The sequence below is a fragment of the Lingula anatina genome, chromosome 1 (genome assembly GCF_051362555.1).
Source record: "Lingula anatina isolate TDL-2025a chromosome 1, LinAna3.0, whole genome shotgun sequence".
Taxonomy (NCBI): Eukaryota; Metazoa; Brachiopoda; class Lingulata; order Lingulida; family Lingulidae; genus Lingula; species Lingula anatina.
This window is the reverse complement of record NC_141767.1, coordinates 20,743,482-20,770,065: the sequence shown is the minus strand read 5'-3', so window position 1 is coordinate 20,770,065 and position 26,584 is coordinate 20,743,482. Positions and strand designations below refer to the sequence as shown.

The window sequence follows — 26,584 nt, the reverse complement described above, 5'->3', positions numbered from 1 at the left end:
AAAAAAAAAAAAAAAAAACTGCCTTAACTAAGAACATAAGAATAAAATTATTACAAGCATATACTTCTGGAATATTAAAGATTTTGATTGTTATCTGTTATTCTGTTTTTCAAATCCGCACTTTCTAATGATAAACAATTGTAGGCTAATGCTGTTGACAAATGTAAAATACTGGAAAAATAGATTTCAATTCAAATTTCACAGCAACAAAAGCGTATCATACAAGTATTATCTTAAATCTGCCATCCTTACAACAAAACTAGCTTTGCAGTGGAATGTATATTCAATGAGTTGTTTAGTACTATAAAAGTAGTCAATTTCTTTCAGCAGTCACTTCATTGATTAATATATCATTCCACAAAAATATCTCTAACATGGTGCACATCTGATGTACAGGTTTTTCCCGCCTTTAATCAGCACCACTCCGTCTTCTTCTATATTGGAACAACCAATTCGTCAAAAGTATGACAACATAATTCATAAACAATGGTGTACTTACATCTTAATTTATTAAATCACACACACACACACATCGAATACACACACCAACAGAAGAAGGAAAAATAGTTTATTTATTATTCTGTATATATTAAGTTTCGAGTAATCAAATCACACATAAAGCCCCAACTTAATGTCATATATATGATTTTTATTGAATTATTTCTGCATGTCAGCTCGATGTATTACGCATGATCAAAGCAACAGTTCAGCGTGTGTGTGTTTTAAACAAAACGTTGTCGTCCCAACCTCTATTCTTCATTCATTCGCTCCTGTCGCTCATTGTAAACTTGTAGGTATTCAAAAATCTGGAATAATAAATAATCATATCTACAAAACCGCATACATTGAATTAAAAAGATTTGTTTGCTTTGTATAATTTTACCCGGGGTTGGGAGTAAATTGGGGGAGGGCAGTCTTCGGAAAGTCGGAGTCACATTACTAGAACCTGGCATGGGTCTTAATATTATTTTACCCAAACACAGGACTTTTATATCTTTATCTTGACCCCGAACTAACCAATACATTTGTATTCTTTGATTTAACCTGTTTTTTTCTTTCTCAAGGACCTTTGTCTCTGGATACCCGCACAGTATATTACTTTTCATGGAGCAGATGTAATGCTGCGCCATGCACGTGGATTTACACCCCTTTATATACTTGTCCAAATCATTCACTTCCTTTAATGTCCTTTCCAAATATTCTTATTTAATACATATCCAAAACATAATTACTTGGAAACATACGTAAATATTTAGAAATGTAAAAAAAAAATTGGCCTCGAAAAAGAAAACGACTACCGTTTAATAGTATGTACATGAAGGTAGAGAAAGAGGTCCTAAAGCACGACAGCATGTTGAAAGTATTTCACACGATATAACGGTTGATGACAGATCTCTACTGTCAAAACCTACCATTATCCTCCACTGGTTAAACATACGCATGAAGTCCTGGGTAGGCAGAGCTGCGTCTTTGAGTTGTTCCATGACGTCAAACACTTCCCGTCTCTTCGCAGTCAATTCTGAAGGAATTATTGACAAATTAAGTTTACATATTATGAACTCAAAACTCCATACAAATCTATTTATGTAATTCATTAACATACTGGACATTTTGTTGCTATTAAGCAAAACATTTGTTCTGTGTCTTTTCAGACATGAACAACACATTGAAAACATGCAAACATGGGACGTAATTAAAATACAAGCGTAAAGACAACTGAGTTAAACACAGATGTTTACATAGTGAAACTTCCAACGCAGTTTGACATAAAAATAAAGAAAAACGAAAGCACCTTCATTCAGCTGCTGGATAGTTGGAGTGGTGGTAGACGGTGTCAGTACCGTTGTCGTTGACTCCGTTTCTGATGATGTCGTTGTCGAAGTCTCCGTTGTCGTCGTTGTCGAAGTCTCCGTCGTCGTTGTCAAAGTCTCCGTTGTCGTCGTCGTTGTCGGGGTCGTTGTTGACGTCGTTGTTGACGTGGATGACGTCGATCTTGTTACAGTGATATGAACGGTAAACTGTCCATCTGTTCCATTCAGTGTTAAAACGTATGACGGTGTCGTTTCTCTATCCAACCGTGATTCCAACACGAGGTGACCTGTAGGAGGAATGACCCATAAAACAATCAACAGTGGCTAAATATTCTTACAAAAAAATGGATGACAGGAAAACCATCTACATTAAAAGTTTCATTTATATAAATCAATTCATCAATATTATCCCGATACCTGCAGGTTGGCATCTTTCTAATTCCAACATTTGCGAAAGCGCGACTTGATTGCAACCAACTGAATAAAGGAAAGTTTGGCGTAGTCAAACGATATTTTATGGCGACAACAATTAATAAAAGCGGCCTTGTTTGGCCAAATCACGAACACCCGATAGTCTTTGTTACATTCTCTTTTGCTATGAACGGGAATATGCAAGTTTGTGATGCACTGGGATGGAGGAGACATAAATATCTTATCAGTAGCTGGGGAACAATCAGTAGAAAAGATAATTGAATTCCAGCAGGTGGTTGTACTTACCATGCACCTCGACAGAAAATTTCCCTTCCGCATTTCCGTCCACTATTGTATAGACAACACTGAGACCAACCTGGGTTACATTTAAGTGTAGAATGGTGGATCCGGGCAATGTGTCTTCAGATACCTATAAGATAAAAATTGATCCGAACTTTAAGGCCAATATTTAAGTCTTCCTTGACCCACAATAAGTAAGTAGTGTTAAATTAAGTATTGCGCCTACTTTGTAACAAGGATTTAGTCTTAAGAGATTCATTTTCCCATCCTAAGAAAGATAACTGCTTATAAGCATATGCCTCAAGTCACTACTCATTTTTAAGACAGTCCTGTAATATGTGAAATCGTCCCCAGGACCAAGTTCCTGACGTGTTAACTGCGAAACTATAACGTAATGTCTAATAATCAATCCGTTTACTGGGTCAAACACTTTTATACGACGAAGAGGCCAAATTATCATAAGTTGCAAAGAAATGAAATAAATCAATCCACCACCAATATCTCAGATTACTCTACTTCAACAGAGGGCCTTGTTGGGTGATACGTGCATATGTGCTTTTCCTACTGACAGATCTTAAGTTAGGTTTTCTTACCTCAATTGAATAGTTTGTACGTGGAGTCTCAGCCCCAATCAACGTGATTCTTGCTACTGCAGCTGAAGTTTGTGGCGGGGTACCCCGGTCTGTAGCGACAACCGTAAGGGTTTCGGTCCTCTCTCCAACAACGTTCCGGCCTGCAGGCAGTATGCGGATTACTCCCATTATGCTGTCGATCTCAAAATAATCATTTGGGGAGGACTCTAAGCCGTATCGTACAACACCATTGGCATCAATATCTGCATCAACGGCTTTCACGGTGAGGATTGCGTCTGAACCGTCAGGGAGGTCAGCCAGGTTTACAGTTTCATTATAGGAGGGAGCAGTGAAGACCGGGGCGTTGTCGTTGACATCGAGGACCTGTACTTCCAGGTCCATGGTGGAACTTCGTGGGGGAACACCTACATAAAATATCAAATTTGCAATGAACAAGTGTGAAAGAACCAAAATGAATATTTCAGAACCAAATCACCAGGTAACAATGACAAAGGGACATAACGAATATCCTTTATGTCAATCAAAAGCATTTCAAGATGGTTCTGCACTCACTTAAAAACAATGGTTAGTGTTCCATTAATATTAAGTACTTTCACACTACCATATACGGAGTGCACGTGTATGTTTTGTGTGGATCTTACCATCGTCCTTTGCAACTACTGCCATTCTGTAAAGGCCAGTCATCTCCCTGTCCAGTGATTTGGTTATATATATCTGGCCGTCGGAAGAGATGAAGAAAGCATTTTCTGCTGATTGTATCAACGTGAAGTGGATAGTCTGATCAGTGTCATTGTCCTGAACTTTAAACTGAAAGATGGAGGAAAATACCGTTTTATTGAGTGTTATTGGTATTAAACAAAACAGGCTGCTTGACCGAGCAGGGCGTGGGATATTTGGGGATAAAATTTATCATAGCTCCGTTCCTCTCTCTCCAAACTAAACGTTCTGTATCAGTTCACATCACCTTACGCATTAAAATTACAAAACAGGTATTTAGCTCGAACTGATGTTACTGAACAGAACAAAAAAGCTCACCTCTCTTAGGAAAGTATTCCCGGGCAGATTTTCATATATGCGAGACACCAGTTCGGTCTCCTGAAATTCTGGAGTAAACTCATTGACATCTCCAACTGTGATGAAGACGGGTACAGCTGAGGTGAGGATATTTTGCCCGTTGATGCCACTGTCACTTGCCACGACTGTCAAATTATACATAGGTCTGCTTTCTCTGTCTAAACTTCCTTGGACAGTGATTTGGCCTTGAAAATAAAATAAAATTGAATTACATTATAACCAATACTTCTGGTTCTAGAAATTTCTTCAATTCTTAGATAAATATTTTGTATCTGCTATCCACAAAAAGGGATCGGTGAAGGAGCTTATCGTAGTGTCCGTATCATAAAATGACCGCCATTTTTCTTCCTTTCAACAGAGTGTCAGCAATCAATTAACTTCGGACCCATTTGCCCTTCTAAGGCTATTGATTAAAATACCAAATACTTAATTTTAATTTAATTTTAATACTTAAAAGTATGTTCTTTAGTATAAATGCTAGGTCTAATTCCGAAAAAAAATTCTTAATTGCACCAACCCCTTGTTTCGATATAAATACGTAGGGTGATTGACGTATAAAGTGTATAAGGCAGAATTACATACTGTTGTTAAAATAAATGCATATGGAACATCCAGTACTACATATTTTCCATATAATGTTGTATAAACTTAACTGTGTCAAGTGGAATGAAAACTTACCAGAAACGGCGTCAATTGTGAATGCACTCCCAACATTACCATCAGCTATAGAATACGTCACTACGCTGCTGTCTTGATCAGTTGCAACTACCGTCTCTACAACTACCCCTGGGGCAGAGTTTTCGAGTACCTGTAATATATTAAGTGTTATGATTAATTGTAACATCAATATTGGTAAATCTTGACTCTCCACTTACATTCTAAGTCGGTCTCATGTCTAGAGAAGGTAACACTTTTGTTGTATCTGTTTTATAACGAACTATTTCTTTATTTTTACATTAAGGAGGGCGGAAGTTAGCGTAAATAGTACTGAGGTATTAAGTTAAGATTGACACAACTTAGTACAATTTTCTGATAAAAGAATATAATTGATTACCATCGTTTCATATTTGGTTTTGTTAAAAAAGGGAGCAAAGGTGTTGGACGTTGCAACTTGCAGGTTGACACTGGCCGTGACATTATGCACGCCGTCTGTTACCAAAACGTCGACAGTAAACGATGTCTGGGCCGCGGCCAATGGCTTTATTAGACGAATAGCCCCAGTCTCAGCGTTGATGGCGAACTTTCCGGAACCATCATTCGACAAAGAATATCGAAGCATTCCTAAAAGCATAGTACAAAATTGATATTGGCAATGGACTATAATAATCATACAAGTTTAGTTCATTCTATGATAACACATCTATTCCTCATATACACATTGACGGTACCAGTAAAAGTACCGTGTGGCATATCACGTGCAGGTTTTACCTTAAGATATTCATTAAGCGAGACTTCACTCTAAGATTATAAGACATGAACATAATTCGTTGTCGATCATCTAGAAAAACGTAATATAAACCTGTGATGTCAGCATCGGTTGCCTGGACTGTGGTTACTTCAGTGTTAACGGGCGTGTCTGGTGCCAAGGTCACCGGGTCGGCTGGCGGCGTAATGACAGGTGGGTTGTCATTCACATCTTCTACTGTCACCGTGACCTGTGCCAAACCCGTCTTTTGAGGAACCCCGGCATCCACAGCAACCAGATTAAAAACATACGAGTCCTTGGTTTCCCTGTCCAACAAACCCGCAGTCCGCACAGTTACGTTGGATCCATCAAAATTGACTTCGAATGGAAGGTCAGATCCTATTAACGTTACAATCGAGATCCTACCATTTTCACCAGAATCTGCATCAAAAGCGACCGTGCGAATGACATTCGTTCCCATCTCAGAGTCCTCCAGGATAGTCACGTCGTATGCATTGTCAGCGAATGCGGCTGCGTTGTCGTTCACATCAGTAACATTTACCGACACCGTCGTGGTGCCAGTTAGACTTCCAGTCGGTGGGTTGCCGTTGTCCTTTGCAAGAACGGTAAACTCGTACAACTTGGCCTTTTCGTAGTCCAAAACACCAGTTGTTCTCAGGGCTCCACTGGTTGTGTTCACTTCGAAAGGAATGTTTTGGTTTGGACCCAGCATGTATGTGACCGTCTGTGAGGTGTCGTGGTCTGATGCTGACACAGAGCCAACCACCGTGCCTATAATAGCAGCTTCCGCTATCGAGAAACTGTTGACGTCAGCATCAAATACAGGGGCATTGCGATTTACAGGTGTTACTTTAATGGTCACTTGTGCGAGCACTGGGCTGCGCCTCGGGGGAATTCCACGATCTTCAGCAAATATCTCCAACACATAAGGCGACAAAGAGGTGTTTAACGAAGACGCCACCCGTAATTCACCAGTGTCGGGATCAATTTCGAATGTTCCATCTGGATTGTTTATGCCGTATGTAAGTTGGCCATTGGAACCGCTATCTCGGTCTGTAGCCGATACTTGAACAATTGAATATGATACTGGCGCATCAACCTCTAAGTTTGTTGAATATTGAGTGGGGTTGAATACAGGGTACTCGTCATTGACATCGATAACATGGGCATCCACGGACAGAGTTCCAGTTTTTTGTGGCTCCCCTCCGTCCGTTGCTAGAATACGGAATGAAATGATGTCCTCCATTTCTCTATCCAGATCTCCTGACACCCTGATTTCCCCGCTTTGATCGTTTACGCTGAAAGGCACACTACCGGTACTCTGTAAGTGGTATGAAACCATGTTCTCAGGGGGAGTGTCGTTATCTGTGGCCATAGCAGTGTAAATAAGAGTGTCAGTTGGTGTCCCTTCAGTAACATTCAGTGATATGTATGTCGGGTCAAACTTTGGAGCAAAGATATTTTTTCTTGCCAGCTTGACGGTGTACATGTACATGTGCACGCCGGTTGTATTTTCATAAAAATCTACAATCTGTAGTAACGAATTGTCGTTTATTTTGCCAATCCACATATTGTAGTCAGGTAATATTGTTTTTCCATCGGAACGAGTAACAGAGTCGACATCTAGTGATAAATCTTCACTGAATTCAGTTCTGGCATAAATCCAACCGCTGCTGTCCGACTTCACTGTTAACTGTAAAAAGATAGATTATATTAACAACAGATTGTTTAATAAAGATTACGTGCATTACCTGGTTTATTTCATATCAAAAAGTGAGCGTTAACAGGCCTACTGTATACATGTCTATATGTTTTCACTTGCCAAGAAGAATTTAAAAAATTCAGATAAATAATTTCTGATCTTCATTAAGAAATATGCCAATGAACACATAGTAATTTTTCTTTAGGAGTTTAAAAGCTTTTACTGCCATTGTGGTACCTTTATTTCTTTGCCTCCATTAAACTGAACATGAGTTATGTTTGCAGACGACACAGGGTATGGGTTGTTTCCGTCGTGACTGGTGTATATAAAATTGGGAAGTAAATCCAAACTCATGTCTGGCACGACCAAGAAGTCCGGAATGCCGTCGTCTGGTTCCACACGAACGACATGTAGAAGCTCGTGAAATTCAACGGAATCTAAAACTGATAACTGAGGGTCTCCTAAAAAAACAAATTAATATTTCACATTCAATTTGAGTGGACAAACATTTTTGTGGGTCGAAATTCTGTGAGGTTGGCGGTTAAATTTCACGAAGCGGGTAAAACAGCGAGAAGGCCGCAGGAGATTGAAAGATGTAAAGGGAGAGATGGAGAAAATGGGACTGGAAATAGTGAATAAATAATATGAAAGAAAAAAAGGTTTTGTACTTTCTACCTCGGGTAGCAACAAAAACAGAAGTCAATACCATCGTCACGATTGTACTGACCTTTCTGTAAATGTTAGACATTTCTGCTTATGAATAAATAACATGGGATATACCTATTTCAACCCACAATATCTATTCAGAATACACACTTATATTTATCAATAATATCAAAAACAGTATAAAATCTTAAAATATTACCTAATGGATTGATATTCTCGAACGTCGCCGAATAATTAGAAAATCTTCCTGGTAGCGATGACGTCATCATCCATCTCGCCATTTTTGTAGTATTTGGTAGTATGTCTCCAAAATTCACAGTCAAGGACGTCGAAATCGGTTCTGCCCCCAACTGAGCGCCAGTGATTTTGAAACTGATAAGTAGTCCCTTCTCGTTATCAATAATTTCAGGCTGAGCTGACGTGATCTGCATTTGGTTTGCGGAACCATACCCTGTATTTGAAACCAGTACTCCCAGCGAGAATGGGACCGATGGTTCAACAACATCTGGAAAAAGTCAACAAAAGTGTCTTATTAACCTACTATGCAATATATATTCGTAAAATGAACTTGCGGAAAAAAGCGACAGATGAGAGGAGTTCTCATTTTTTAAAGCTGCATTTTGAAAGTCTTTCAGTTTTTTTGTACTCATCTTAGCCAATGCAATTACGCCAATTTCCGCAATGGCTTTCAGCTGCCAATCCTCTTCATACTGCTGCTCAACTGACACGTCACTGAAATAATAAATATCTGCCACCTCTACAATAGAAAAATTATTTTGTATACACCAGGTACCTGTTGTGAATGGATCGTCCCCTAGGACATACTTTTCCAAGAAGTAGTTAATGTGAAGGCGTGGGTCTGGTTTAACGGTCACGGTGTCAGGGAAAAGAGGAACTGTGATTTCTTCTCCGTTGAGTGTATAAAATAGTTTCCCTCCTGCAAGATAAGTAAGGGCTAAATATTGAACATCCTACCACCAATTATACCAATGAAATGTAAAATAGATGCGAGTATCCAATCAAAGCATTTTTACAAGTGAAAAATGTTTAAAATACTGTAAATACTCTATTAATTCTATTCTAAACTCGGATTTTTTTCAAACAAATATTAGTCATTGATTTCCACCATAATGCATTTACTTTCGAAAGCACCGGATGCCACTATCAATACTTGAAAACTGTAAACTACTATTAAACACAAATCACTGATTAATTTAATGTACCCATGTCATATTGAGTGTCCTCTTGAGGTGCCGCCTCACTGTAAGGTACTATAAGCCAGATAGAGCTTCCCTCTTGTTTTGGAGTAAGGGTACCATTTCCAGACACGTCCGTTAATCCGGATAGCTTGGGCTGACCTGAGTATAAAATATAATATGTGATCCAAACTGGTCTTTTTTTAAAAAGAACAACCACAGGGAAGTTCGGTAAAACGACCCCGTTTTTCTGTTTGTTAATCCTGCATACGAAAAAAAAGTTGGCATAATTTTTAAATATTAGTTCAACTGTGACCATATCTGTCTGAAAAAGACGTTTTTAAGTATCATGACATAAACAGAATTAATCGGCATCTAAATTGACGGGCTTTTCTTTAATTACATATAACATGAGCATTTTTGCCATAAAAGATTACTGGAGATCATTATTCTTACAAAAAAAATGCATTACCTATCGAAAACAATTCGGTTGCTCTTTCGCCAGTTTCACTCCGAGTGATTATTATTTCAACTCTAATCTTCTCCAAAGTATTTGTCTCGCCATTTTCAATTTCCAGTGTCGCTTCAAACGCATCTCTTGTGAGAACCAATTCCTGCACGATCTGGATCCGAACTTTGGCACAGACACCCCTGCCCTAGAAAAATACACATGTTCATAAATATGTTGCAGCTTACAAACATGTAATACACTTGATTATACCCGTTTTGTTTGATACTTAAAAACCTGTAACCACCGCCCATAAAGAAAGATCATCATATTCAAATAAACATTTTGACAGAAACAACATTTTCCAACTGTGAAAACATTGGGGAAATGTAAAAAAAAAGAAATGGTTACCGTCTTTGCGTCTAAAAACTGCTGATTCGCTTCATTGTGCCAATCAAAAATGGTTTGCGCCCCCGCCTAGAGTAAAAATAAAACTGTCTATTTATCTATTTTTCGCCAATGAAACATATGTGTCTTATAACATTAGGATTCAATGCGCACATTTTGTAAAAAAAAAAATTTAAAAAAATATAATAAAAATAAAAAAAACACTAGATGGAGTCCTTAGTGCAAATCTCTGCAGGCTTGTTTCCTCTCGTTATGAAATCTAAATTTACTACAGTATTTGCGACAAACATTGTACATCCTTTTAATATCATTGATATGTAACACAGCTTTAATACATTTTTTATCTCTCAAGATATTCTTTAAAAACGTGTTAAGGAAAAAGTAGTAATCAAACTACCCATTTGAACTAACATCTTTTGCGGTCCGTGTATCGTTGGTGATTCTGTTCATACGTTCTAACGCCTTGTTATAACTGATGACTCCTTGCCCTTCAAGTATTCCATTTTCCCAGTTAGTCAAGGAATTATTTAGCCTCGTGACAAAGTTTTCCATCATGACTTCAGACATGTTTGTTGGATTAGTTCCTCGAACGGAATCTAGTTCAGCTCTAGTTATCAGATGGCCGCCGTCACTGTCGTCTGCCAGCAGAGGTCGGAGTTGATTTTTCCACCACACGTTGGCGTCCACAAATTGCCTTAAATGATATATTGGTGACCATATCAGTCTAGATACACAAATGCGTATTTAGATATAGAGAAAAAAGGTTTCGAAAACGATGGAAATTGAAAAGAACATATGGCAGATAACAGAAAGCTATTTACCAATTGCATGTGAGCGCTATGCATTTAAAATCTAGAAAAATCCTGATATATTATATAAAATATAAGTGAAATAATTTCCTCCTTTAAAGATATACTTACCACTGTTCTGGTTCATCAACGAACATGAGCATCAACTGAACCAGATTCTGGAGCGACTGAACCCTGTAGGCTAAGATGGGAGCGACCTCTTCTTTTGTAAGTAAACTTATTGCCCTTCGTCTTCTTTCATATGACACTGACGGCAAACATGCGTCTCCAATCGTTTCTATACACCTGATTCATGATAAATAATATCAAGTTCAAAATCGACCCGAATTTAAAACAGATTCTTATCTGAATCTCATAAAGCAATGTGTAAAAATCACAATCTCCTATAAATATAGATGATGTCAATCTTATCAGCTTCACTTTAGCCCCTACGTCAATACATTTCTGCGCTGACTTTTTGGATGCAATTGCGCACGTACTGCTAGGCTGGTAATTGTCTCACCATTATATACAGACAATCGTATCTGCCGACGCGATTTAAAACGCCCTTTTCTGCTTAACTTGGCCAAGTTAAGCATTATGTTTTCTATGGCCATTTCCTTTCCATCTTATCTCTTTTTTCTTTAGCACTTACTAGTATATGTAAGTTCTATCTTACCTTAAGCCTCCCCAAATTGACGACAGGACAGACAAAGCGGGAACACAGGCAAAAACAACGTCCGCTACATCCTTTGCCCAGCCCACTGCGCCGCCGTTTCCTAGAGCTCCTGGACGAGCCTTTGTTCCGATGGTATAGCCGCAACTGAACGGGACTACGAAATAAAGATAACGTGTCTTATTTAACGTTCATCTTACACGCATGTATCTATGCAAAAAGGACGCACAAACCAATTGAGTTATATCGGAAAAAAAGAAAAAAAACCTTAGGTGGTTAAAAAATACAATAAAATTTGTCAAAAATAATCTATTGCAATTATAAAGTACATGTATGTTGCTTAAACATTTCTGCAGTATATACTCAACAGCTCTTGTAATTACTAATCATGATAGAAAAAAAGCCTTCAATTGGTAAAATAGTGAACTTCTCGCCCTGGGTCTAAAATAAAGAAAGCTGCAATTTTTTTAATATCCGGTAAAACTAAGTTTAATTATGTTGTATCTAAAGGAGAATATTTTGGACCACAAAACATCTCTTTACGTACAAGGTGGAACGTTTCCAAGTATACAGTCGACAACGTTGAGCACGCATTTTTCACAAGACACGTCCTGGGTGACAGTGACGGTAAGACTGGAGGAACCTGGAATATGGATACAATAGAATGGTATCGAATGTGTAGCACTGATATCAATAACAAAATGCATGTATGTTGACTTAACGTGATATAGTGCATTTATGTCTCCTTGATCTAAGCTAATTTAAATAATATGACGTGCAGATAAAATAATGAAACAAACTCCAGTATGATGTTCGAAATTTGGCCGATGACGGCCGGGTTTATTGAAAGTCCCATTACTTAAAAAAATAAGCAGATTAATGATAAACATTGAATAGTGTTGAAAAATGACATTTAACATAATGTGTGCGGCTGAAATATCCACATTTAAAATATAATTTCCAAAGAAATAGTGCACACATTTCAATTTGTGGGGTTGCAAAGAGGCCAAAAAGTAGGGTGAGCCAAAAACGTGTGAACCTAAAGAGGATTAAGCCAAAAACGTGTAAGCCAAAAAACGTGTAAGCCAAAAAACGTGTTAGCCGAAATATTGTGGAAGCTGAAAAAATCAGCATCAGTTCAATCACATGCTAAGGCTGACATTGTGTAGTGAAATGACGACCGGTCGAGCCTTGAGCTAATTCGAGAAAAAATGGGTGGAGACAGATCAGCTGTGGAGGGCTACCCAACCCCAACTCCCTTTCTTTTGAGGGAGGGGGAGGTACGCTCTTTTCCTCTTTACCAAAAATTGTGTAAACCAAAATTTGAGCCAGCCAAAGGTTGTTCACACAAATGTAGCTAGCTATTTGTGTTTTTATCAAATAAATGAGAAATAGAATGTGAGGGCACAAAACTAAATGTATTTACCCGCACAGCAGCCGCCACCACTGGGCCCTCCACCTGGCCCACCTGGCCCTCCATCTGGCCCTCCACCTCCGCGAGGAGGATTAATTATTATCGAGATACAAGCTGGTCTTGCAGTCCTGGGTCGAGCAGGCACTGAAAAACTCCTTGTTCTTTTGGTGTCACAAATGTACGAATATGAACCACTAAAAGAAAAACCGCTGCTACACCTGCAGTGAGAGAATGAAAATGTATGTATAGATAAACAGCTGATTCAATTCACTCTCTCTCTCTCTCTCTCTCTCTCTCTCTCTCTCTCTCTCACACACACACACACACTGTAATAACAGTTATATATGGTTGTAGTTATCTTCTTATATATATATTTATCTAAACCTTGGAAATTTTAACTTAAAGGCCATTCATTTATACTCTACATATATTTAGCCATCAAACATGTCCTACTGCTAAACACATCCAGGCTAATTTCCCGCTGGGTGGGGTTGATATAACATTGTTTTCTGACGTTGATACAACGTTGTTATCTGAGGTTGACACAACTTTCAAATCCAACGTTTATTCAATGTCTTCTCAACGTTATGGTTCAACGTTGTTTCAACGTTAAAGCAACATAATTTGCCCGCTGGGAAGCGTATGCATGCGTATGCAGTTAACTTACACAGTGCCTCCAAATGCCCTTCTTTGCCGAGCAACGACAGGGGCAAGACCAGTGGCTTCATCAGCCTGCACCCCACACCCATATACCAGTACAGAAAACTGAACGGAAGTATTGGCGGCAATGTCGCCGATAGGACCATCCTGTGCCTGAAAAATGTTTTCATTTGAAGAACAGTCATGTAGTTATTGTCGATTTGTCTGAGACTTGTAGAAAATAAAACAATTTTCACACATTAGACACTAACAGACGTTCTGTTTTTGTCATTGGACGTGAAACTATAAAACTATAAAGGGACCTACACTAATCGATAAACGAGAATGCACATTTATGCTAAACTTGGCTTGCATAAAAAATGGATCTTCTGTGCCACATACCTCACCATGCAAACATGAAGCTTGGTATGACATAAGCTGGTAATAGATTTTCGTTTAAACGCTGGTCTTGCCAACAATCCCAAAAAAGTGTGTTTTTGTGTTTTGCAAAGCGCAATCTAATGTGATATATTATTATGACTCTCTCTTATTCTTTCATTAGATGTATTGCTCACAAAACACTGCAAGACTTATTAGATACTTATAAACAAGAATATTACCATTGCGAATCTCAAGAAAGGGTGTGCGTTTGCATCTGGCAAAGTGAACTGGAAATCGTCTGCTCGTACGAGACCGTGGTTGGTTACAGTAAACGTTATGCTGTTGCCGTATGCACAACGTTCTAATACATCCAGATCCAGTTCCTTTGGGTCTATGGTGACAACTGGCATTGGAACCTGAGTTTCAAAATCTGCCTCTAAAGTGATGACGTATCTGTCCTCAAACGTCACTGGTTCTACTCTCCAACTGTGGAAAATAATGTTTTCAGGAGGTCAGTTTGTATACAAGTATTATTAGTGAAACAATCATTTTTTTGTAGACAATAGGTATAAATAGTAAAAAATAAGGAATTCAATGACATACAAAATTATGTGCTCTCTTCTAATTGAGATTTAAAGAAAAATTGAGTGTTATTTTTTATGGTTATGATTCCCGAAAATCATTTGATATCGATACGTATGCAATATTAATAGAGAGTTTTGGCAAGGCCTTCCGTACGACGTATAACGTGCGACGTCATCACTTTGTGCGTAGTTTTTCTCAACGACAAGTCATAAGTCATACGGCACTACGTATAAATCGGTGATTACACGTAGGTAAGAAACGTATCAAATTTAATAGATTTACGCTTATTTCTTTCAAGTTTAACATACTGCAGAGGAATATATAGGGTGTTAAGATTCCACTGAATCACTTTTAGACGCTGTCGGTAGAAATACTCTGTGAAAACAGCTGGGAAAACAGCCAGTCAATCAGTCGTCCGTAGTAGTATCAAATTCAATTTAAGTTGATTTTTTTTCATAAACAACAGGATCTGCGACATCAATTGACGTAGATAACACATTCCATTCAACATCTTAATTATTCATCTATCTAAAAAGAATCCACAAGCAGCCCCATGTTCGTGTAATCCATATATATAGGCCTATACCCTTATCATTTTATTTCTTTGAATTGCAGATAATCATAATATAATAGCCTAGCTAATAAAGTCAGGAAAGTCAGTATGTCAGCCAAGAAAAAATCCATAAATTTTACTGATGACATAGACGAGATGTTGCTGAAGGAGGTAAACTTCTACAACCCATTTAAAACCCCAGCGGCTCCTGGCGGAAAAAACCACATACGGAGTGAGACCTGCCAAAACCACTGCTAGCTTTCTCGTGTACGTAAAACGTATTACGTATTGAAGTATACGTTACACGTCATACGGAAGGCCTTGCCAAAACTCTCTAATATCCACTTAGTCTTACTTGTATGTGACACCAGTTCTCTCCAGAAACATTCGAACTAAATTTTGGTCTTCATTTGCCGCAATAACTTTGGACAATGGGGTGTGTTTCTCTGCCTCGGCATATACATCATAGAAAGACTCTGCTACATCTTTGAAAACAGCTATCCCTGAAAATTGTAGAAATTATTATTATTATTTTGTGACCCTGACACTGACGAACCTTTAAATTACTATGAAAATATATTTATGATGAGGACTGCAGCAGCTTTGGTCTATTAAATTATATTTGCATTCACTGCTTTCAAAGAATGTTGGTTTAAATAAATTTATTAAAATGAAACAACACGGACCCATTTTATGATACTCACCTGATGCATTAGATTTAGCTGTTAAACGTATATTTTCTAGTTTGTTTCTAAGGTGGACAGTTGCGTTGGCTAGATAGGATCTATTTGTGCCAAAATACGTGTATTCGTCTTCTACAAGAACGTAGATGTCCACAAGGCGAGTTGAGGTGGTCGTGATTCTGAAAACACATCAAGGCGGTTTTAGGTTGTGTCCAGGGGTTCCAAATCCAATTTCACATAGATATAGGCCAAATCTTACTTAAAAAAAAACAGAGCAACCAGACCTTATCTGGTACAGTGTATACAGAATAGCATGTATGCTGCCAGACAGACGTCAGCCAAGGACTTCAGAACTTTTTCATTGCAAGCTACGTCAACGTATAACAACATGGCAGCAGCCCTACCTGCATCATCTCCAAAATGGACCGATTGGGTAAGTTTTTACTCACCTGAAGTTAATGCTCGAGCCGACTTCGTCAGATCGTACAAGGATATTCCCGACTGTTTGCCCCAGCGATGCGTCTTGTTGAATCAGAGCAGAAAGAACTAGAGTTGCTGATTCCCCCTGATCCAGATGGAACTTAATATCCTCGGTAGACGGATCACCCTTCTTGCTGAAGGAAGCCACTGATAGAATGTCCACTGATCCCAGATCTACGTAGATGTTGTGTGCGGTGGCAAGACCACTGTTAGTGACGTTCACCTAAATAAATGTCCAAAATGTTCTACTCCAAACTTTACTAAAGAAATAAAATATGCCATATATTCTACAACACATAAAGATCCGGTTACCAAATTTTTTATAAGGAAGGGAGGATTGCAGTAATTTGTGAATTCTGAAAAATTGTGCGCCATTCACTCTGCCTAAACAGCTTATTGTGATTGATCAAGCCTAGTTTTTATTCTTTTAGATCTTTTGTCCTTTTCATAATTCTAGATCATCATCATAAAGTCTTAGACTCCAACTTTTAGAATTTTGACAAACTATCTGTAATCTTTATAGTTAACTTTAAATTAGCCATTTTAACTCGCAATTTTGTCATTTTTAAATCTTTCTCAATTGTGTTATTTAGTTCTTTAATTGTAAGGCGCACTGAGGTTTTAAACGGGATGCGCCATATAAGAATATAATAATAATAATAATAATAATAATATATTATTATTATTATTATTATTATTATTATTATTATTATTATCAAAGGCTAAAATCGTGTTTATTTCACTCACTGATGGGTGGCCCCGTATCGACACGACCGTCTTCTGCTATACAGCCGTCCTCATAAAACCGAACACATTGTCGGTCCGCGAGCTGCTCAGTGTCAGGTATGGCAATAGGGGGGGATGTCGACCAACTTACCTCAAAGAGTCGAGTTTTTCCCCTGGATATCGATGTCCTGATGGAACTTGGAGTCAAAGTCAATGTTGGCATTTTTGGTTGAAAGTTGTAGTTAACCTGACCAGAAGCATACACCTGTTCCCCACTCACGAATGCCACCTCAAAGTACCCACTCGCCGACTGGGTCACTGTAAGGGAATGTCGACTTCATTGTAGTTCTGGTTGATTTTTCAATAAAAGAGATTTAGAGGAAGAATTGCAGCTGTTTTTAAATTTATTTATTTATTTATGTATCCAATAATTCACCTAATTACGCGTCTATCGGTTTCTCTGTGTTTTCATATTCATATTCATTCAGATAGTTCAATAAGAATTTGTTCACTTATCTTCTCTTTATTTTTTCATTTTGCCAAAATTGATTTTAAAAATCTGTAAGCATAATCTTACCAGAAAAGTCTAAATCAAGACTGATTTCTTCTCCCGGTTGAAACACTCGTTTGAGGGAGCATGGGAAGGACGTGCAGACTCCTTCACCGGTTGGCTTCAAAGTCACGATTCCGGTGACAAATTCAGGAATCTGAAATAACCAAATTTGTTCAGATATCTCATTTCTGACGCTGTGACACCATGCAAATAGCTGACACGAACCAAACTTTGTGTCTTTCCACTTTTTAACGTAAAAATCATGAATAATTAAGTAATTAAATTAAATATCAATTAAACCAAAATTAATTTACCTGCCTGTTTTAAGTTCAAGTCGTGTATGCGACGACAGAAAGGGTGTACAATATAGACCCGACTTCTCACGGGTTAGTCCTGCAGGTCTTCCCAAAACGGAACGTGTTGTAAGCCCCCTTTTCTAGTAGTTTTATTTTAAGCTCTTAGCTGTAACTCCGGGCTTGCTATTGCTTGGAGAACGAACTTTGGTCAAAATTCATTTCCCAAGCAGTGGCAAGTTGAAAGAAGGGGTTCATGCCAGTTTTTATCTCATTTTCATTGAATATTTATACACACTGCAGCTATATTTACAGTTTAGAACACTTGAACCAAACACAAAAACAGCGACGAAAAGGCTCTTTATTAGCTGGTAAAGTAATTTGTTCCTCACCTGAACTGTAACGTTGTGCAGCCGATCACCTCCGTGATTCGTCACCTTCATACTCTCGTTGTAGGAATAAAATCCCAGATACCCACCGACACGCAGGTATCTTGGCGATACAGTCATCCCAAGGAATGACCATCTAGTCTGATTGTAGTCTTGTGGATCTTTTGGATGGGATGCACCCTTCATTAGGTTAAACAAACGGTATGCTAAGCATAGTTTTGGATATATTTATCGTCAACGGAATCTCATATATTATGCACACATTAAACAGTAAAAAAAAAGAAAATAGTGAAATACGTCCCCAAAAATGCAGGCGAAATAAAGAGGGGCGTTGTTACATTGTCTGTTCAAGATATCCTTCCTTATCCTATAGTTTTAAACAATCTAAACTTGGGAAAATTGTCACAGCTTAATTATTTTATACTGAATTAAACCAACAATTAATAAAAATATAATCAGTTACAAATACTCACAGCAACGTAGATGCCTGCCTCGGATGAAGATGGATAAAATCGGACAAAGAAAGTATTGCTGTGAGCGAAGGTGGTCGCACTCAGTACTCGTCTAGAACCCGAGGTCTGTGATACAACCCTAAAAATAAATCACTTAATGAAATGAAAGTAAAATTCCATCATAGAAATAAGTTTACATAATTTCTACGTATTGCCTAAACTGGACTGCAATATATTGGCATGGAAATGAACAGATATCTTACGGGTTGAAAAAAAAAGGGTGTAACAATATGTCCAGCGCACAAGGTGGATGAGAGTTCAGCAACTATCGTGTATAATTATCTGTGCATGGTTCAATTCACAAAAACCAAAAAGGCAATTAATTCATTATTGGCGACATCAAAGAACTAAACTATCAGGAGTTCAGTCTGTTTCTCAACCTGTGCGCCGGAGTTTAAAACACTTACACTACTTTCACAGGCACCGGGCTATTGCGAAATGGTGAGCTTTCAATGAAATTCACTCTTCCAGTCAGTAGAGTTGGTGTAGCACTGATGAATGGGCCGTAATTAACCGGATCTAGCTCTGCCTCGTAAGATCTTCTTACAGTCAGGTTAAACTGTCTCCTGTCAGAGCCTATGTCATTTTGGGCTGATACTCCGACGGTGTACGGCGCAGGTGATGCCACGGCTGAATCCCAGCGGATGATTTGGGAGCCAGAGTCCAAAGCCATGCCGCTGGGGGATCCTAAAAGTCTCCATTCAACTGGTGTCGAACCCTATCATAACATGTACATGTATAAGGGGTAATTGAACTGGCTGTTTTTTTTTTTTATCATATTCAAATGCCACTGCAGATACACTTTAAATGACATTTCAAGAATATATATGTAAAAATGTTTGGTTTGTGCGAATTTCTCATGCTAAATTTACCCATTTATACCTTTTATGACTGAACCATTTAGCTCAATTCTCTCACAATTGCGTTATAACATACGTTTTTTTTTAATTTAAAATCAATAATAAGATAATGGAAACGCTTGTAACATGCTTCTTATTATCTTAATCTTGAACATTCCATGGCCACGTTGTAAAAAAAAAATCTACCTCGGTTAATGATAACGGGATTTCTACACTCTCTCCTTCAGTAACCAGCAGGTTTGGAATATTTGCGATCTTGGGGGCAAGTCTCAGGACAGTGCAATTATCACCGGACCACGGCTTTGAGCACAGGCACTCCCCAAAGGAGCATATACCTCTAGGGGGCTGATACAGGCGACCGCACGCTGAAGCCGGGCATATGCCGTAGTAGGTAAAAAAGACCTGTGCGATTCAAATAGTAGAGCTACTAAAGTAGGCTGAATTCGATTTACTACATTATAAAATTTAAATATTGAGGTTCGAGTAATGCTGCACGGCGTTGCCATTTATTGAGAACCGAAGCGCTTTCTTCACTTGTGTACATTCAGTAGTATTTCTACAGACGCAATCTACTATATGTGAAAATCTTCTAGATAGACTTACTTTATACAATCTTTGACTCAAAAAGGATCCCAAACTTACGATCCTTCAGGAACTTACCAGTTCAGTGCTGAAGCTTCCATCGTTTTGTGACCGGATAGCAATTCGTACAGTGTTGGGGTTTTGCTTAGGTGCCTTGCAGGTTACCTCCTCTGTGGATATCCATGTGCCTGGAATTTCTACGCTACCAAACCTAGTACGTAAATACGAATATCATAATATGAATCTGTTGTGCCATAAATGCGTGCTTGTATATGTCAAGTATTCCATCGACAGATTGAATTAGATAAGAAACCGAAATCGCGATACATAATGTAGTTTAATTATCTTGGAAATACTTGAATATGATGGGACAGTCAAGGAAAACAGAGAAATATCTCTCTAGACTCAAAAGGTGTATATCTTTCATTAATGTTAAAATGAGCCAAAATAAATCGGTTTTTAGTAATTTGCGACATTTAATCCCCCTTTTCTTATGTACTGAATTGGCCACCATCTGTATGGCAAATGACCAAAACTTTTCGCATTGATCAATTATGAATATATAACACTTCCTAGATATTAGTCCTTGCCTTACCTGCACGAATATTCGGTGGAGTTAGGGAAGTTGTGTCCTGTCACGCGGACTACAGTGCCCCCTATATCTGGTCCTCCATCAGGAGCCACCGACAAAACACGCATCAAAGGCAAGCAGGCTGGACCATAGAACTTTGGACTACAGCGGTTACACTGATCTCCAGTCCAATTAGGGCCGCTGCATACACACGATCCTAAAAAAATTGCACCTTACTCCCACATGCACATGTACCATATGTTTGTCATATCGTGTGATGTGTGAACTTACACTGTACTTTTGATGTTGTTCATTGTACGTTGTAACTTAATTATATACGATTTAATGCAACCGAAAAGTCGAATGTCTAAATATGTAGGGCTGCAATTGCTTTAAAAAATGAAGTTATGGTTAATGAAGCAGCCATGGACTACAACATCTTTACATAAATACGCAAGGAAAAATAACCATTAATAAAATATAATGACAAACCTGTCTGTTGATCACATGACCCATGCACACACGGTTGACACGGACGACATTCAGGGCCCCAGTGATTCCCGGAACATTCCGAGCAATTCTCTCCCTGATAACGCGTGAAACAACGGCACCTTCAAAAATAACACCGGAATAAAATGTATACCTTCACATGTGGAAAAATTAATCTAAAATGCATAAAAACAAGTTTCATATCATATACTCTGTATAAACAAAGGTGAGAATCCACAAGAAATATCTTTTTGTGGTAGGCTAGAAGTTTTGTTTTTTTTTCTCTAAGAGATAATGAAATGATGGATCACGATGCAACGTAAGTTCTACTGCAGTGGTTATCGATGATTTCAAATAGTAAACGTTGTGCGTTATTAACACATAGGTGGACTTTTTATTTGAACTAATCATTTACCTGTTTGGTTCTATACATAAACCATGTTTAGAACAATTATTTCTCCCCTCACAGGTGGCTCTCACGCAGTCCGGGGGCATCCAGCCACTATCACACTGGCAGGTATTTGGTCCAACACACGTTCCGCGCCCTTGGCATTCAAACACCTGGGCACAGGATGCTTGCGAACAATCCGCCCCCTTCCGGCCAATATTACACTCGCAGGTATCTGGTCGAATGCAAACCCCATTGCCTGAGCAGTTGTTGACGTTATTGCAAGAAAACTCTGGCGACAGCAAGAACGGCACGTAGCTTACGTTTCCATAATTGGCACTGACCTCCCGGTCCTGTATGCGGGATTTTACTTGGTTATGGTCGCTGCTGCCCCACCAGTTGTGCCTAGCATCTAAAATTTCATCGTCCGTATAAAATGCTCGCAGATCATAGGCTGATATTGGGTTTGAAAAAATGTTGTAATTGATCCGGGGCTTTCCGGTTTCCGTGACGACGATGGATTCCGATACACGGTTGTCCTTGAGAAAGTTACCCTCAACGAGGATAGTGCATTTACTGGCAAGTTGGTTCTGTATTTGGAGTATGAATTGTCCAGAATTGTCAATCAGTTCGTTTCCTCGAACTGTAATATTCTTTGCTTGGCTAGTGTACTGATAAGCGGTAATTTTCAGCACGGTTTCGGAAAGAAGATCGTGGTTTTCAAAGCGATTGTTATTTACTAAGACATCCCTTTGACAAACATTTTGCAACCACAGACCCCCTTTTCTATTATCTCTAAAAATATTGTCCGATATAATAGTACTGGAGATATCTGAATAGGAACTTAGGCTTACAACCATTCCCCCACCTGTATTACTTTCTATTGTATTGTTCTTCACAGTAACCGGGTATGAAATACTGTACAAAGCTAACGCCCAATCATAGTAGTTACTGGTGCGTGCGATATAATTTCCCTCGATATTTACATAATCCATATAATAAGCACTGAGCTGTATCCCAGGCCTGCTGATTTCCGTGATTTGGCTGTTCATGATTTTAACGCCGCCGTTCTGAGAGGACCTGATGATACCATAAGAGCTGCTCTTATTGACTACGGAGTTGGTCACAATTAGGTCACCTGCTGCACTGTATTCAATCGCATGGCTGCCAGTATCTTTCACCAGTACATTGTCCAGGTTGAGATCACCCTTCCCAGTCATCCGAATACCCTGAGACCTAGTGGCGTTTACTGTTGAATTGAAAATCTTGACGAAGGATGCACGGTCATTCAAGGCAGAGGAGATGCCAACGCCAGAGCAGTCCGTAACAACTACGGAACCCACAGTTAAGTTGGCTCTTCTGATAGTCAAGCATGTCGTTGCCTGTGATATTGTGGCTAAGGAAAGACTGTGTTGGCCTAATAATGGGTAAAAAGATTAATTGGTTTGAGCAACTGTATGTACCTGATTAGAGACAGTTAACTGATATAAAAGCAAAGGAATTAAATAGCGTTTTGTCGGAACTTAAAAAATAGACATAAAAGAAAATGAAGAAATAATTATATCACCAAGTTAAGTTCTTCTGCATTTTATTTTGTTTTCGATAACCAAAAAGTTGTAATTTTAAACACATACATAAACATACACACAAGCATTTTCACTTCTATGAAAGTGAATATTTTGATTCATCCAAATATATTATACTTCAATGATTAAATGAGGAAATATAATCTAATACATCACCTTACGTTGAATCGATGATCACGACGTTTCGACCTTATCGCAAGATCTTCTTCAGGCGGACTGGTTTTGTACTTGAGTGTGTATGTGTGTACGAGTTTCTGGCGTTAATAAAACCAAACTGATAGGTAATTTTGCACTACATAAACTGTTATACAAAAGTCACTTTTATAGGTAATTCGTCTTTCCCCTGACATACCGTCTTCTGGCTCGAAAATGATTCCGTTCCATCGTCCACTAGAGCTCCAAGAGGACGTAGGGCTGTCAGAGGTAAATACCACTGGTGAACCTCGAGGATTGTCGAGAAGCATTTGCCCTGCAAAAAGAAACAGAATAGTCGAAAGCAATTTCATTTCAGGCACAGCGCATGACAAAAGATGCAAATTGTAAGTAATAGTTGAATCTATGATACTACATTTTCAGGTATTCTATAAACTAATTGAAGAAATAATAATCAGAGTTCCCCAATATCAAGGGAAAAGAAAAGCCAACTCATCTGATCATTATTTTATTCTTCCAGATGAAAAAAAAAACATATATGTAAGTCCTACCTGCTACAATTAAACCTCGCCCAGGCTTAAAACGTAAAGTTAAGTTTGATCCAATCGTCGCAGACAGTACACCTTTTGGTCTTCATAAAAAGTAGGTTATGTTAATCGTTATAGAACAATGTTGACTTTATTTAAGATTATACATTGAATACGAAACGTTATGCCATTTTATTGCATGAAAAAGATTTAACAATGTAATTCTAAACTCAAAGGCTGTGTATTTTCAATATTTTCATTAATTCATTAATTAATTTGTCAATGAAATTGATATATTTTTATGTAATATTTACTGAAAATGAGTTTTTGTTAATACGTAGTTTTAAAACTGTTTCTGCACCTCTTTCACTGTAGACTATTTTAGATTATTGTTAAGTCATAGTCATTGTAAAAGTGCACGTTTATCGACATGAATAATACAACCAACCAAAACGAAGGTATATAAATATAAAACAGAACGTTATACCATACCTGATCACTACGCTTCGCCCAAGAATGACGGTACCTTGTACTGTACCTAAATCTGTTAATGAATCGACCTCTCCGCCAGAATCCTGTATGTCGCTAAATCCCCACCCCACCGGTCTCTGTGTTGGGGCTACGTCACCACAAGTACCATTTAAAAAAATTGGCCACAGCTGAACGTCAGCCCGAGTGGTATCTTCATAAATACTCAATACTCTGAAATTCAACGGGCGATGACATAAACATTTTCCAAATTCTTTGAGGACGACGAGGTTTATTTTTTCAATCATGGAACACGATTGGCCTTAGGTATATTATAAGTCCAGTTATTCTGCGTTTAGAAATTCTATAGATATTCACGCCAGGTAACTAATTTGAAACCTAAAAAAATGAAAGCCTGATTATAAATTACTGCTGCAGTGTACCTTTTATAGACATCAACAGCCTCTGAGACGTCCCAACAATTTTCTGAAACGTCGATGTATTCCATGGGCTTATATTTTGGTGCAACAAACTCGCGTGTAGCTAAAGGATTTGAAAACACGTTTCTGTTAATGCTGACATTGTACACATTTTCCAATGTGACGCTGTTGACTTCTCTGTAATAGATGCGACGGGACGTGTTCTTAAATATGTTGTCAATTATGGAGATATCTTCACCCACACCATAGTTGTCTCTTGCATTGCTCCATAGGCGAACAACGAACTCAGCTAAGTTGTTTTCCATCGAATTCTTCATGATCTGGAAATAACGTGAACAAAAATTCCGTGAACGAGAAACACACAGGTAAAAGTATGCAAATTGCAATTTAAAACTGTATGTACTCTCTGTACTCTCTCTCTTTCTCTCTGTGTGGGATATTAAGATTAGAATGTATGAAGTCAATTATAAAGTCAGATTTAGATGTCAGGACGCACGAGGAAGGACAGGTGACCCTGCAACATTACATGTTTGATCGGTTTGTTGGTTTGCAAATTCGAACATTTACTTTGTTGAAGTAGAAACCTGACAAAAATAAAAACTTACGGAGTAGGACCCAGTGATATTCTGTGTGTAGAAATAAAATCTCAAATCAATGACGCCGTAAGTGCCATAATAGCTTAGTCCTCTTGGTTGACCATCGTTCCAAGTGAAAACATTTCTTGCGATTGAAACATTTGGCCGAGAATTGCTCGGAATTTCGATATACATGACAGAACCTGAATTGTTTTTAAAACTATTATCATGTATGATCAAAGTCTCCAAATCGCGGGTATCTGTAAAGTAAACAGCACCCTGTTTGTTACGCACGAAATCCACATTTTGAATTTCCGTGTTCAGAACCCGTCGTTCATAGACACCTTGTTCGCCGTTATCGTGTATGCTACTGTTGGACAAAGCGATGTCTGTGCGGTAAATGTATGCACCGCGCTTCGCATTGTTGGAAATCGTACAGTTTCTAATGGAAATGCCATGGTTTTGCCTCGAGTCGCTTACGCCAGTGAAAGACACGCCATCTGCTCCGCTGTTAGCAATGATACAATCGGAAATAGCAGTCTCTTCCGGTATGTAACCTGAGAACGTGAGGCCGTTCTGTGAGCTGTTGGTGATTTCAATGCCTTTGAAGCTAGGAGGTGAGCCCCGGACCGACACGCCTCTGGTTGTATTAGACACGACTGTATGGACCAGGGAGGATCTGTTGGTCGCTAAAAATGTAAATCAAATCAATAAATAAATAAATAAAGCAAAGCAAAACGGTTTATACTTCTTGCTAAAGTGGTGGGGTGTTCTAACATATTATCTATAATATGAAAACAGGGCTAATAAAAATTACTGAGGGATGCCTGTTAAAGCACATGGAAGGTCTCTAGGGGTACTTTATAAAAATCCCCGATTATCAAAATCCTCTAGGGACGCAACTGCAATACGTTACACCCCCTTCCTTCACATCATATGACCCTAAATAAGACCAAACTTGAAAATAATTCATGCAAACCGCTTTCCTTGGCTCATATTAAGAGGCATAATCACCCTTAAAATTCGCTGCACAGAATTCGATTTGCAAAAGCATAGTGACAGCAAAACCAATGTGAATGTGATAACCGATCATCCTGCTCATGCAGATATGTTGCAAAAGGAGTGAAACTCTAATTATCTATTGGTTTTTGTTTAAAAACTATTTCACTTCTGTAGCTTGGAAACTGTTACGAAGTCATTACTTAAGCCATATAAAATAGTTTTGTGACAGTGAAATT

At 38.4% G+C, this 26,584-nt stretch overlaps 1 protein-coding gene across 1 annotated transcript in view; it reads right to left on the bottom strand.

The window, feature by feature from the left end:
• Positions 1–490: 490 nt before the first annotated feature.
• The window catches only part of LOC106176343 (uncharacterized), a 48,874-nt gene continuing 22,780 nt past the window's right edge, over positions 491–26,584 (bottom strand). Inside the window, exons 16-56 of the mRNA XM_087003669.1 lie at positions 25,377–26,035; positions 24,775–25,091; positions 24,356–24,565; positions 23,888–23,967; positions 23,536–23,652; positions 21,625–23,014; positions 21,213–21,331; positions 20,745–20,937; positions 20,228–20,360; positions 19,754–19,969; positions 19,115–19,425; positions 18,669–18,786; positions 18,199–18,375; positions 17,538–17,667; positions 17,112–17,278; positions 16,204–16,457; positions 15,776–15,933; positions 15,427–15,574; positions 14,173–14,419; positions 13,581–13,726; positions 12,926–13,131; positions 12,047–12,142; positions 11,503–11,656; positions 10,956–11,129; positions 10,447–10,729; positions 10,039–10,104; positions 9,652–9,835; positions 9,207–9,341; positions 8,777–8,920; positions 8,183–8,488; positions 7,555–7,778; positions 5,709–7,308; positions 5,244–5,470; positions 4,868–4,997; positions 4,151–4,374; positions 3,757–3,922; positions 3,116–3,519; positions 2,529–2,652; positions 1,793–2,098; positions 1,413–1,519; positions 491–806 (exon numbers count right to left, since the gene is read on the bottom strand). Coding sequence (XP_086859795.1) covers positions 750–806; positions 1,413–1,519; positions 1,793–2,098; positions 2,529–2,652; positions 3,116–3,519; positions 3,757–3,922; positions 4,151–4,374; positions 4,868–4,997; positions 5,244–5,470; positions 5,709–7,308; positions 7,555–7,778; positions 8,183–8,488; positions 8,777–8,920; positions 9,207–9,341; positions 9,652–9,835; positions 10,039–10,104; positions 10,447–10,729; positions 10,956–11,129; positions 11,503–11,656; positions 12,047–12,142; positions 12,926–13,131; positions 13,581–13,726; positions 14,173–14,419; positions 15,427–15,574; positions 15,776–15,933; positions 16,204–16,457; positions 17,112–17,278; positions 17,538–17,667; positions 18,199–18,375; positions 18,669–18,786; positions 19,115–19,425; positions 19,754–19,969; positions 20,228–20,360; positions 20,745–20,937; positions 21,213–21,331; positions 21,625–23,014; positions 23,536–23,652; positions 23,888–23,967; positions 24,356–24,565; positions 24,775–25,091; positions 25,377–26,035 — 10,607 coding nt within the window. The 3' untranslated portion in view covers positions 491–749. The remainder of the gene's footprint in view (positions 807–1,412; positions 1,520–1,792; positions 2,099–2,528; positions 2,653–3,115; positions 3,520–3,756; positions 3,923–4,150; positions 4,375–4,867; positions 4,998–5,243; positions 5,471–5,708; positions 7,309–7,554; positions 7,779–8,182; positions 8,489–8,776; positions 8,921–9,206; positions 9,342–9,651; positions 9,836–10,038; positions 10,105–10,446; positions 10,730–10,955; positions 11,130–11,502; positions 11,657–12,046; positions 12,143–12,925; positions 13,132–13,580; positions 13,727–14,172; positions 14,420–15,426; positions 15,575–15,775; positions 15,934–16,203; positions 16,458–17,111; positions 17,279–17,537; positions 17,668–18,198; positions 18,376–18,668; positions 18,787–19,114; positions 19,426–19,753; positions 19,970–20,227; positions 20,361–20,744; positions 20,938–21,212; positions 21,332–21,624; positions 23,015–23,535; positions 23,653–23,887; positions 23,968–24,355; positions 24,566–24,774; positions 25,092–25,376; positions 26,036–26,584) is intronic.